This window comes from Rattus norvegicus, chromosome 14 (assembly GCF_021556685.1).
Source record: "Rattus norvegicus strain SHRSP/BbbUtx chromosome 14, alternate assembly SHRSP_T2T, whole genome shotgun sequence".
Lineage (NCBI taxonomy): Eukaryota > Metazoa > Chordata > Mammalia > Rodentia > Muridae > Rattus > Rattus norvegicus.
The window spans coordinates 108,201,513-108,215,259 of NC_141547.1; the positions used below are offsets into that span (position 1 = coordinate 108,201,513).

General features: G+C 45.3%; 1 protein-coding gene across 8 annotated transcripts in view; it reads right to left on the minus strand.

Moving 5' to 3' along the window:
* Positions 1–13,747, minus strand: part of Sptbn1 (spectrin, beta, non-erythrocytic 1) — a 199,833-nt gene that overhangs the window by 31,093 nt on the left and 154,993 nt on the right. For all 8 annotated transcript variants that reach the window (XM_087583670.1, NM_001410274.1, XM_087583673.1 and 5 more), the window contains 7 exon segments: positions 13,175–13,477; positions 11,552–11,705; positions 10,061–10,931; positions 9,839–9,976; positions 8,357–9,113; positions 7,269–7,471; positions 1,510–1,600 (listed from right to left, as the gene is read on the minus strand). In XM_087583670.1, coding sequence (XP_087439796.1) covers positions 1,510–1,600; positions 7,269–7,471; positions 8,357–9,113; positions 9,839–9,976; positions 10,061–10,931; positions 11,552–11,705; positions 13,175–13,477 — 2,517 coding nt within the window.

Below are 13,747 nucleotides of genomic sequence, written 5' to 3' on the forward strand. Positions count from 1 at the left end.
GTATGGCACTGTCTCACTCACATACATACATATGTTAGATACATAACAAAAAAAGCAGGTATAACAGATTCCATCAATTCTCTGGCTGAAGGAACAGTCTCAGATGATGTCTGTTTCAAGGCAAACATCAGGGCGATACAAGGAAAGCCATGTGTAGTGGGTGCTTCTCTCCTGCACACACTGGCTCCCTTCGAAGCACAACTGCTCTGTGTTGATCTTGGAACACAGATTCATCTTTGAGTGAGTAGGTGTATAGTTATTTGTGTCCACCTGACACTAGGAAGAAGTGTTTTTCCTAACATGGGTGCTTAAGGCTGATAGAACCTAAGCAATATAGTTTAGGGGTGTCCTTTTTAAAGGTTTATTTGCCAGATCATATTATAAGGTTTGCAGTCTTGTTACTGGACATGAATGCCTTTTGTTGCAAAAGATCTAAGATGTCTGTCACACTTCTTTGAACATATAGCTATATGTTCACCTACAAGATGTTTGTGATGAGTTAGACTATTCTGTCCTGGTCCCTGGGCCTCAGGTCCCTATACTCTCTTGTGGATGCTTCTCCTCCCATTTGGGGGTCCAAGGAAATTTATTCTAGTAAACTAGAGAGGACTGAATTCCACTGTAGTTCTCTGGCAGATAGGATGTGTTCGTGAATTCATACATATGGAGTTTGCTACATGCTTTTCCCCAGCTAGCTTGCAGAGAGACTACATTTTATTGGTTAACTTCAGTTTTCAAAGTTTGTTTATGCATTTATCAGGGAGGGGAATAATGAGATTATCACCCCATGTTAAAACTTGGGTCTTTGACATGCAGTGTCTCACTTAGCCTAAATTTTGTTTTTAAGGTTTTAATGAAGAAGAAATCTGGATTACAGTTTTAAATTTTCTGTTTTTCTAAGACGTTTTATCTACTTTTATTATGTTTATAGGTGTCGTCTCTGCAGCTGTAACATGTGCTGGCAGCGCATGCAGAAGTCAAGGAAGGGGTCGGATCCCCTAGAACTGGAATTTCAGGAACTCACAATTTCGGTTGTTGAGTCTAAGGGAACCTGAATCCTCTGGAAGAACAAACCAGTGCTCTTAACCAACAAGCATCTCTCTAGCTCATATACCCCTGGTTTTCAATCTATAGAGACGGTTTTAGTATTTAGTAAGTTATTTCCTACCACAGTGTTTAAATTGTACCTTATTTCAAAGAGTTAAAACATAGCAGTTGTTTGCAAGATATATGCTTTGAATTTTAACTTAAAATGAAATGGGGCACATATAGCTAATTTAAATATAGCACTAGTCTACAATACCCTAAAACGTAGATGAATGGACAATCTAAACTGCTGGTGATATACATGGTTCCCCCCAGTGGGCTGACAGGAGCATGGCACCCTAACCCATAACCACAGACACCTAATGGACTTCTAGCTTCCCTGATTTCAAGATTCAATTGCTTTGCTCCATTGCTGGCTGGCTACTGTGGGAAGCCACAGAGGATGACTGAAGGGGAACTTACCTCTTGACAATCTTGCAGGAACTTCTGTAGATCACGGTTGTCCTTTAACCTCATCAAAAGTTCACTGGCTGCTTCTCGATTCTTTCTGTGCCTGTCAAAAGAATTAAATAATTTAAAAATAATTAGATGTAGAATTTAAAAATAATTAGATGTAGAATAATAATTTCTTCCCTGGGTTTCTATGTGTACTGAGAAGTGTTTGCTTACAGTTTGGACAGAGGCAAAAATGGAGAAATTTTAGCATCCTCCAAATGGGTAAGCCACAGGAGGTGCAAAAGAGACCCAAATGTCTGTCAAAAACATACAATAGGCTAATGACAGTCACTGCACACATTTAAATGAATCTAATTCTAGAAGAGAAGATCTGAGTGTGCACTGTGCACAAGACCCTGTCACTGACAATGTAAAAAAAAAAAATGGAAATTTATTTCTTTAGAAACTCGTACAAGGTTTAAAAAAAAATACACATAGTATGTAATTCTTGGAGGGCCAGAGAGGTGGCCTATTAGTTAATAGCACTGAAATAAGTAAATAATAAAAATTAGTCATGAGTTATCTCTTTCTCTCTTTTTTTTAAGAGCAGGTCTTGAACTCACAAAGGCCTGTCTCTGTCTTCTGAGTGCTAAAATTAAAAAAAAGTATGTACTGCCACACCCAGCTTGACAATCCTTAAGGAATGTTTTTCTGATAAGTTCCTATCTTGGGAAGTCATCACACCAAACACCATGAAAGAAAAAGTTCAGCCCAGTGGGGTCACATGCTTATTCAGTTCTACTCTTGATGGGGCAGCTAAGGTTTTAAGTAAAATCCCAAAGCCTTAAGACAAAGAACAAACAAACAAGACAAAACAAAAAACTTCAAAAACTAAAGTCCCAAACCTGTGAGATTTGGAAGTTGTTGCTAACTCGTTGCTAAGTTGTTGGTGGTATGAGAAGCAGGTGCTCAGTTCGAATCCTAACCTGCTGGCAAATATCTTTCTCGTGCCACAGGCACAAGTCTGAGAAACTGGACTAGCAAAGGGCTACTAATGCAACGACGGCTGCTGCTTAGTGGTAATGATCAACAAGTGCGCACAAAGACAAGTCCTCAGACTCCCGGTAACCCTTGCAAGAGAGCCTGGCCACCTTGAGGTGTGAAGTGGAAGCTAAAGTGGAAAGATCAGTATACAGGCTGGAGGTGGAGGTCAGCTGGAGGAGTACTTGCCTACCCAGACACAGGACAGACACCCTGTTTATTCCTTAGCAACACACAAGATGGCAAGGGGGTGCATGCCTGTAATCTCAATACTACTGCGCCGTAGGCAAGGAATCAGAAGTTCAAGGTTTAGTCGGAGGCTCACAGGAAGAGCTGGGCCTCCACTGTGATTCTCAAAGCAGTTCTTTGCTGCATGAGCCTCGGGAAGAGGAATGTCGTCCATTCCTGCGAGCAGTACAAGTGAGTAAGAAAAGTTCAGGAGATACAAAGTGCTGAGTGCAAAGTCCATCAGAAGAAAGACGCCCTCACTGTGTGCTGACAATGCAATTCACAGCAGTCCCTGACATTTCAGCTATCATCCACCAAGGACCTGAAGAAACCGCTCCCCATTCCAGGGCTATAATATCAGAAACAGCTGGGCAATGATGGTGTGCACCTTTAATCCTAGCACTCGGGAAGCAAAGCGGGTTACAAGACAACCAGAGCCTCAGAAATCCTGCCTTCAAAAAACAAACAAACAAACAACAACACCCAAACAAACAAAAACAAACCAAAAAAAAAAAAAAAAAAAAAGAAAGAAAGAAAGAAAAAAAGGAAAGAAAGAATATAAAAGGAGCTCAGTGGTTAAGAGCACTGACTGCTCTTCCAGAGGTCCTGAGTTCAATTTCAAGCAACCACATGGTGGCTCACAACCATCTGCAATGGGATCTGATGCCCTCTTCCTTGTGTCTGAATACAGTGTGTGTACTCATATATGAGAAATAAATAAATCTTTAAAAAATGTTGGATAGAGAGACTTTTGTTCTTAGTTGAAAGGGTTCCTGCAGGTTCCCATGGACAATGGGATCTTAACACTTAAAAGTAGTACGATACTCTGCCTTTGCTATTCTTTATTAGAAACCACAAACTAAAGCAAGACATCAATGAACTTGAGCTGAAGGAATAATCATCTGGAAATGTTCATTGGGAAGGAATGAACAGCCCTTATCCTCAAATTCCAGCTATTTACAGGGGAATTTAATAAGCCAATCTGCACGTGGAAGATCATTTAAGCTGCTCATAGTGGTAAAATGCAATAGTCTTCTCCTAATCACAGGTCTTGAAAAAAAAAAAAAGAAATTCATTCCCTTCCTCGAAGCATCCTATGCAAATGCCACAGAAGCAGAGAATGCCATTGGTAGTACCAGAATGTGCATTCTGATGCTCACTGAAATAAAAGAATGACAACAACTTCCTCCTTAACAGAGAAAACCACCAGGCAGAATCTGAATGCACTTCTTATGTACTGACGTCTCAGGAATGCAGATTTCTGTGCTTAAGAATGTTTCACTGACAGTAATATTATGAAGGCGGTCCAAGTCCAAAGATACTGAGTGTGGGGGATAGGGGTGAGCCTGGCCTTTACGGAGTATGCTCTCAGATAAAACTGACCCTGTGAGGGTCATCCCAAGTGGTTCTGCTGGTTTTGAAGGCATGAAGTAGTTAGTCATGGACAGCAGCTGAGGTTCGGTACCACGACAGGTCACTGGTGAAGGTGCAGTAGCATAGGAAACCCTGGTTGAAGGGGTCACGGAGAGGAGTGGAGGTCTGGCACCACATGTGAGAGTGTATGAAGAGAGCCCAGAAGAGGCTATTGGTTCAGCCTAGTTTCAGTGGAGACCCAGGCATTCTGGAGATGCCAATATCCAGGGAACCACCAGTCGGGGAGGCAGAAGCAGATGTGGGGTGGAGCTGACTCGAGCACTTGACAAGCTGTATGCAGTGGTTGGCTGCAAGACCTGTTGAAACCCAGCAATCATGAGTGGGTCCCAGAAGTCTGACACTGAGCTTCCGAGAACCACGGGGACTTTGATTTCACTGTGACCTTTGGTTCTTCCTTCTTTAATTAATAAAACATATAAGTATTTTTGATTTGAAAAAAGCCACAGTTGAAAGTCTGTGGACTTTCACAGGGACTTTGAAATTAAATAAAAATGGATATTTTAAAGACAGAATGGATGTTTTAGAACGGCTTGACCTTTGAAAAGACTGTAGATGTTTTAAAGAAATTGAACCTTTAAGTGTTTGAATATTTAAAGACTGTGGGACTTTTGATGTTATATTGTTTTATATTGTCATATTAATATTAGCAGGGCATTTTGAAGACCACAAGAGAGCTTATGGTTTATATAAATGGTGTGTTTGTGTGTCAAGTTAGAAGGGTGTCAAGTGGGCTGGCTAGTTTTTAATGTTACCTTGACACAGGCTCGCTAAGTCATTTGGAAAGAAAGAACATCATCAGACTGACCTGTGGGCAAGCTTATGGCACACATGTGACACCCCTGGGCTGGTATCCTTGGGTGCTTTAAGAAAGCAGACTTGAGGAGCCATGAGGAGCAAATTAGTAAGCAGCACCCCTCCCTGGCTTGGCTCCAGTTCCTGCTTGGATTTCTTGCCCCAACTTCTCTGGAGATGGACAACAAGCTGTAAGCTGAAAATAAGCCATTTCCTTCCCAAGTTGCTTTTGGTCATGGCAATTTATCACAGTGGTCAGGACCCTGACTGCATCAGAGGAATTTTTGTATCAAGCTGGTTAAAGGTTCATGCTGTACTACCCTGTGTCTGGACACTGCTGCGTCTTCCTTTTGGACAGGAAGGAGGCTCCCTCCCGTTTTCAGACCCCCACGGAGGGTTTGGGGAGCTCTGAGGTCACCTGCGCTCACATTTTCTCAGCGTGCACATGCTGTAAGTTTACATTCCACAAGAAGGCTTTGTCAAAGTGCCTTTGCGCAAGAAAGAGCTGAAGGTTTAGATATTTATTTATCGTATGTCTCTTCAGCCCCTGGAACTCCCAGCTCTGTCCACAAAAATCCTTGAGCTTTGGTTTTAAATCCAGAGGCCTTCAGGGATAAAGAAGTGAAAGAAGTGATACTAGAATCTGGTTTATATCAGCTCTTAAGAAAACAGATGGCTGCAGAGTCAACATGGGAGCCCTCTCCTCCCATTTTTTGTTTAGCCATAGTAAAGATGTTCTTCCTTTCAAACCTGAGAAGTCCTAGCTGGGTGTGGCAGTACTTGCCTCCTTCCCCACACAGGGTTTCTCGGTGTAGCCATGGCTATCCTGGAACTTGTTCTGTAGACTCAGAGAAAATCTCAGAAAGCAGAGGATGGCAGAGACTAATCTGCAGAGCAAGTTCTAGGATAACCAAGGACACACAGAGAAATGCTTTCCTGAAATGCAAAAAACAACCCTGAGATATCCTAAGGAAGCCTTCAAGTCCAGAAGCCACCTCTCCAGAGCCACCAGCTTCCAACAGCACTACCCCGCTGCAGCACAGGGAAACACATCAACAAGCCCAGGAGGTAGCAAGCCAGAGGCATGTCTGTCCAAATGCACACGTCTAAGAGCCACTTCTGCCTTACGGAAAGCAGTATCTGAACCTCGAGTGGAGAAACAAGGCACTCTACACTCACAAAATGAGACAACATTACAAAACAAGGAATTCTTTTTTTTTTTCTTAAATATTAGGAACTAGAGGGTCTTTGGTTCTCATATTCACTTAATGATTTTGATAAAAATTTTTTTGTTTTTAAAAGCCACACACAAAATTATAGTAAAAGTTATACTTTATCTTATAGATGCACCCTTAGAATATATGCGAGTTCCAACTTAAGTGCAAGAAAATTGGAACTGCTAAATCCGGCAACTGTAACTTGTCTTATTTTAGGTTGGATTCCCAGGAGACCCTTTTAGATGTGGAAAGCAGGAGACTGTGGCCATAAGCAGCTCTTTGGAACTGCATAGAGACAGATAAGAGCCATGATATCGGCCTCAAATGAAGACCTTAAATTCTGTCTACACTGCAGGCACAAGGGAACTGTTACAGCAGAGCCTAATGGCTGCCTACCTGACTCAGCCCACAACCGACTCTCATCAGTGCAGCTCAACAACAAACTGCTCAGACCTCCTACTCTAACCAGTACAGGGAAGGACTCAGATACAGAACATACAGACCCTTAAAAACTAGGGACACAAGCTTTTAGGTGACAGGAAGAGCACGAGGAGGTGAAGCCCAACTGTCCAGTGTTGGAGAATGCCCCAGACTAGGAGAACATGTCTTCTTCTTCTATCACTGTGGGGAGTGCAGGTGGAGCCTGACAGCACCAGGCAGGCCCATGTTCTAGTGAAGGGCAGATGCTGTTTCTCCATAGCGCTCGTCAGTGCTCAGGACAAGGAAGTCTCACCTTCCTCCTTTCCTTTCTCCTACAGGTGCCTGAAGAGTGTCACAAGGATGAAGGAGACTATGGCCCGGGCTAAGAAAACTCTGGCTTTCAAGGTCCCCTCAGGTGAGACACATGACGTCTCGGCAAGAGTGCAGCTTACGGAGGATGGCTGCTCAGCACATGGGCTTCCAGGCCTTCCTTTGAGGACATCTATAAACGCTTCACAAGAATCACACTCAGGGAGCCGTGTATGAGTCCCTCACTTGCTGGGTGGGTGGGCTGATACAATTCTGATAACCACCCATATACTGCTCACTGGGCAGCCCAAGCACACTGTCCCACTGACATTCAAAACACCTCACCTGTCATCAATAGAGTCCACCTTCTCCTGGATGCGGTCGGAGTTGATATTCCCATCGCTCACCAGCCTCCGGCCAGTCTCCACAACAGCATTGATCTTCTCCTCATTGGCATCCATGGTGGTCATGAAGTCCTCCTGCTTCTTAATGGCTGCTTCAGCTCCTTCCAGGGTGGTGGGCATTTCAGTATGAGCCAAAACATACTCCTTGTTTTAAAAGAGGAAAAAATCCAGAACGACGTTACGTGTCAGCAAAGAAATTACAGGTGCTTTCCACTGTGCTTCTACTCCACAAGTGACTTATCTGACGGAACACACACACACACACATACACACACGCACACATACACACACATACACACACGCACGCACACAAACACGAACGCACGCACGCACACAGACACACACATGCACGCACACACACACACACGAACGCGCACACACACATACACACACGAACGCACGCACGCAGACACACACACACACGCGCGCGCACACACACACGCACGCGCACACCCCTGAGAACAATCCTTCAGTCTCTCCACTTCCCTAAGTGGTAAATGTGATATAAATAGGTTTCCCCACAATAAGCAAAGCGTTGTGTGTCGGCTAGAAGGGCCCTCTCAGGTCCACAGAAGCAGCAGCCGTCCCTCTGCAGTCCCTCTTAGGAGAGACTGTAACACTGACTGGCGGCCATCTGCAGCTGCTTTTACTACTGCCATCTTTGCTTTGTATCCTTGGGTGAAGTTCCTAAACAAAAAATCCCCCAAAACTTGCTCACTCTATTCTTTAAATCGGGCCCGCACCCCACAGAACGTTGCCTAACTAAAAGAGTTAGAGAGACCTCACCGGTAATTACAACAGAACCATACTTTGGAAGGCAAAACAGATTCCTCAGAAATGTTCAATTCTAGGTCTTTACATCTTGAGGGGTTTCAATGCCATGAAGAGTTGGGGCGAGGGCCGTCTGTTTCACAATAATACATCTAATTTCATATAGGCATGGCTTAAGCCTGCTGCTTAGCCAAAAGTTTCCAACATCAGCCAGGGCCTGTTTCAACAGGATGGAAGCCAAGGCTATGTGGACATTACCTGGTTATTAAGGAAAGCTTCAGCCTGTTTCGTGTCCCTAAGGAACTGCTGGTAGGCATGGGACTGGGAGAGGAGATTTTGCCTGTTCTCCCACATTTTGTGGAGCTCGTTCCAGCCTGTGTCCAAGGCCTGCAACCGCTGCCGCAGAAACATGTACTGGGCATCAGTCTGTCCCTGCGTGACCATCTCGCCCATGTCCCGCATCTTCTGGTAGTCTTCCTCGTAATTGTCAATCTCGTTTTTGATGTTCTCATGCTGTGTGAGAAGCTTCTCTGCCTCAGTCAGGGTATTGGGCATGTCCTCTGAGGCAATAGCAGTCTGGGTCCTGGAGAGCCAAGACTGGAAGTCATCCAAGTCCCGCAGGAACTGCTGCAGCTTGCTGGCCTCTCCCAGCGAGGCTTCTCGGTTCTTCAGGGTTGTCTTCATCTCCTCCCACACGTCACTGATCTCAGCCAGTCGAGACAGGATGGCTTGAGCCTGGTCAGGGTGCTCGGACTCAAGCTTCTCGGCTTCCTTCTGCAGGTCACTCAGCTTCGCCTCGATGGCTACCAAGTCTCGTTCCATGCCGGTCAGCTTGCGCTGCAGGGCCATGACACCTGCCAGGTCATTGCCAAGGTCTTGGGTAGACTCGATGACCTTGGTCTTCTCCCGGATCCAGGATTTGGTTTCATTGCACTCGAGGTGGTAGTTCTGGATGCTCAGGGCGGACAGAAGAGCATCCTTCTTCCTGTCCACCAGTTCTCTGAACTGACTCCACCTGCCAACAGAGACAGCAGCATGAGAAGGAACACGGTCTGCGTGGTGGATCCTGAGATGAGGAACCAAGAGTCAAAACTGCCTCATTTTTTTCTTTTCCATCACTCTTCAACTTGCTGTTTTTACTTGTGTGTTTTTAAATCATGTCACCCAGTAAATGTCAATCAAATGGCTCAGTGCAATGTAGTTTACAGTTAGGACACATCTGTCCCACAGGGTCTAGTAATTCCTGCCTCCTGTACTCATCATACACATCTCAGATCTGTTCTGGAGGAATATTTCCCCAAACCAAAGACTGATGGGACACTTCTGAACAACCTACTCAAATATGTCTGCTCCACAGAAAGACTGAGGTTTTCTTCAGCAAATCAAGCTTCATTACAGAACCCTACTCTAGACTTCAACTTAAGGGGACAACACAGGTTCTATCTTGATGTCTGTCTCCCACCATACTGGGGTACAGGTCACCAAGGCTCTAATTTTAATTTGGGGAGAAGTTAGGTCCTGGGTGACTTTGACTCAAGTCCTGTAACCTCACCCTAAAAGATGCTTTTTGCGGATGAGAATACTTGGAAAAGCAGATGCCAGTGTCATGACATCCATGCTAGAAGGCCAGTGAACCTGTGCAGGAAAACTCCTGACAGCAAATCTGGGCAAGCACCCTCACCCTCGCCCTCACCCTCGCCCTCGCCCTCACCCTCGCCACACTGCTGATACCATGCATACCTCGTGTTGAGTTTGTCCTGCTGAGCTCTGATTTCCTTTTCGCTGGGATGGCCACTGTGCATCAGCTGCCGTGCAATCTGGTTCACCACAGCAACCCGGGAAGCCTGGTTGTTCATTTCTGGTTCTAGGCTCTCAAATCTGAGAAAAGCAATTCAAAAGGGTAGTAACTTCAATGGCTTATGTCTCAGTCCATAGCCTCAGCACCCAGGCAGAAACACTCACCTGTGCTGGATGACTTCCAGGTCCTCCAGCTTCTCTGGGATCTGCATGTTGTTGAGCCACTGCTCCTTCTCGTCGATCCAGAGCTCACAGGCATCAGCCTCACTGAACATCTTGTACAGAGCCAGGGTGTCCTGCAGTGCCTGCTTCCTTAGCCGTGTTAACTCTGCCACCTCCTTGTAACGCTCCTCAATTCCTGCCAGCCGGCCCTTCACATCTGGAGACTCTGCGTGTGCTTGAGGAAGAGCACCGGCTTGCTCATGCAGTGTGTCAATAGTGGGTCTGTAGTTGGAGATCTCTTCTGCCACATCTTTATGCTTCTTGACCAGAGACTGTGTGGAATACTCATCATGGCCCACATCGTTGCTGGACACAATCTTGAGTATATCTAACATCCAAGCGTCGATGTCATCAGCATCAGCCTGGAACTGGTGCAGCAATGAGGCCTCCTCTAGGCGCTTCTTCCTAATGGCTGAGAGCTGCTCCAGGTTGGCCCACTGCTCTCGAATGTAACTGATTCTCTCACGGATCTTTTCTGATCCAAAGTGTTCCTCTGCAATCATGTCTTCACCTTCTTTAATGGCCTGCTCAAAATGGCCACTACGGCCACTCATCTCATCCTCAAAAGCCCTGTGCTTGCTCAGCAGGCGCATGACACTAGTCAGGTCTTTCCCATAGTCATCAGAGGACAGGATCTTCTCCTTCTCCCGTATCCAGCCTTCCTCCTCCGCCATCTCCCAGAAGAACTTCCAGAGGCGACGAGACTCTTCCAGGCGAGCCCTACGCTCAGCTGCCAGCTGACAGAGTTCTTGATAGCAGAATTCCATGTGGGCCACACGGTCTCGGATTACCTGGGGGTCGCATGGCTTGTAGCCTGTTTTAACACCAAAGAAAGAACGTTGAGTCTCCAATAGTCTCCCGCTCATTTGCAGACAGTGAGCTATGTTCCGTGTTCTAGCTTGACTCTAAGCAGTGTCATCCTGACTAGAGCAGGAAGAAGGCACTGCTCTTTTGGCCCAACTGTAGACAAAGAGCTCACTTACAAATCAAGAAAGCACATGTACCACATAGAAGCAAGCAGCTGTGCTTTACTTGGTTCTTAAGAAGCAAGGCCCAGTCCTTCTCGACATCCTCAACAGCATGTGACTAGGGGTCAAAGCTGCGAGCTGCCAGAGCGACCACAGGAGGCTGCTAGTACACATCTTCAGTGAACATGGGCTGCAAACATTTTCACTGCCAGATGCCAGAGCTCTCAAAACCAGAAAGCATTTGAGTATTTAAGGAAAATATGTGTCTATTTCAGAAAAAGACAGTGCTGAAATATTAAAAACAAAACACTGCACTGACACATTATGACCTGGAGGCAAACAGTCCTCCCAGAAACCTGAAATGGTGCAGTAACTTACAGGTCCCATCACCACACACCATGTTTGTAGTTCATGAAGATATATTTCCGTTGTTGAGGTGATAACGCCTAGAGCAGTCCATTCTTACCTTCCCCATCTGTTGCGAACTTCTGGGCAGAGGCATTCACACCTCTCACACGTTCTGCTTGAATTGCAATGTCTGCTTCAACCAGGGCATGCTTCTGTAACAAGTCTTCAACACCGAGCAAGTGTTTGCCATAGTCCTGAGACAGCAATAGCACCTGTGCACAAATGGGACAGAAAGGACACCCGTGAATACAACTGACTCCAGTGTGTCAGCGTCTTTGGACGAGCAGATTTAGCATCCTGGCCGACCTTTCCTCTGATCTGTCACTAGCCAACTTGGGCAAGACCATCCAAGTAAGTCAGAACACAACAAACGTGAGGCCTAGATCAGGAGAGACACAATGAACTAAGGATAACGTATCTTGGCAAAAGCAAATAAAATTCACATTAAAAAAACACAGAATAAAAGGGGGGAGGGTCCCTTAGAGCCTTTATGCTAATTATATAATCAATAGGAAAATCTACTTATCTTGGCATCTACTTGTATGCCAACAAGGAGACCATGGTCAGGTAAACATCATCATTTTGAACTTACTGAAATTTTCTTGTTCTTCATTCAACTTGCAAATTTTTCTCCCATCTACCAATCCACAACACTCTCAGATAAAATTTCTATTTCATTCTTGACAATTCTCAGGAAACTATGTTACCCTGAATTATAGTGCATATTATGATTCATAAAGTGAAAATCACATCTTTGATATACTTTATGAATACTTCTATTTTAAGAGGTCAAAGATCAAACCTAGTAGCATTTGTACATGTGGGGCAATAGCAGAGAGAAACTGAATCATCAGCTGACCTTGTCTCTCTGTCACCATAGCTCAAGAGGCAAGGAACAGGTAAAGACTGACATCCAGGGGCAGAGTTCTCTTACATAAGAAACACAGTGTTCTGAGAGAAAAGAGGATGGTCTAAACATTATTCTCTTCTGTTCTTAGGGATAAAACCCTTCAAGCTCAGAAACTGCTCAATAAAGATGGTGCCCTATGGTCTGCAACAAAAGAAACCAGCAGGCACAGGGCTGTGACACAATGGCTGACTTTAGGCTCAGAAGTGCCAGGGATAGAGGAGAAAGCACAAAGCAGCACCACAGCCATTACCATTCAGCCCCACAGCAACCTGTACATATCTTAGCACAACCCCAGCTTCCGAGAGCCACAAGGCAAGCGTTAGTATTGGCTCCATAAAAAGACGAAGAAGTTGGTTTGAAGAAGAGGAAGTGATACGGCAACAAGATCTGAATTCTGGCTTCCTAGCTCCTGGCCTGCACTTACCACCACCCTCCCATCTGCATACATGATCCTAGAACAGTATCACCGCTACTCAGACCACTAAACATACTAACAATGAAAAGGAAAATCACAATGATTCTCTACGTTGGTATGCACTTAACAGTGATCGAAATCACGGCAACAGATCTGGACTATATAAAGTGGTCTTTTTCACAACTTTTCCATGCCACTCATCTCATTAGGTCATGAGCTAGGCAGCTTAAAAGCACTGTGGTCTCAGTCTGGCTTTGCAAAAGAATGCAGGAGACAAAGGGGACCAGTGCCACCACAAAGTAAAGGTGTGACAGAATCAGCTCTGGCCTCCCTGCTTTCTTTTGGTCAAACGTTACCTTCATTTCATCCATCCAGTCCATAATATAAAGCATTTCCTGGAATATCTTTTGCAGTCCCAGGTTCATCTCAAGACGCTGCCTCCTGGCCCTGAGCAGTTCCAGCAAGTACTCCCAGAGGCGGATGACATTGTCCTTCCTCGCTGTGATGCGCTTGATGTCATGATAGCTCTCTGCTTCAAGCTCCCTGGCCACAGCCACCACAGCCTGCACTCGCTCTTCATACGCCGCAATGTCAGTCTCGATGGCCTCATGTTTTTTGGTGGCGGCCTCAACTGCAGGAAGGTCAAATCCAAAGTTGTCCTACAGAGACAGAGAACAAAAAGAAACATAAGTCACCTAAACGGGGGTGGGGTGGGGAGATGGCAGGCCTGGGGTGGGTAACATAGTACGTAAGCTGACTCTGCCTCTTGAGTCTCCTATGCCACTAGTTTCTCACTGCCCTAGGACCTTACAAACTTCTGGTTGAGTTCAGATATGTTCCTAACAGTATATAAGCAGCTTCTCACTTTACAGAGCACCGACCACCTGACTTAAGATACTGAAGTTGGTAGGACTTTGTCAAGCCAAGGG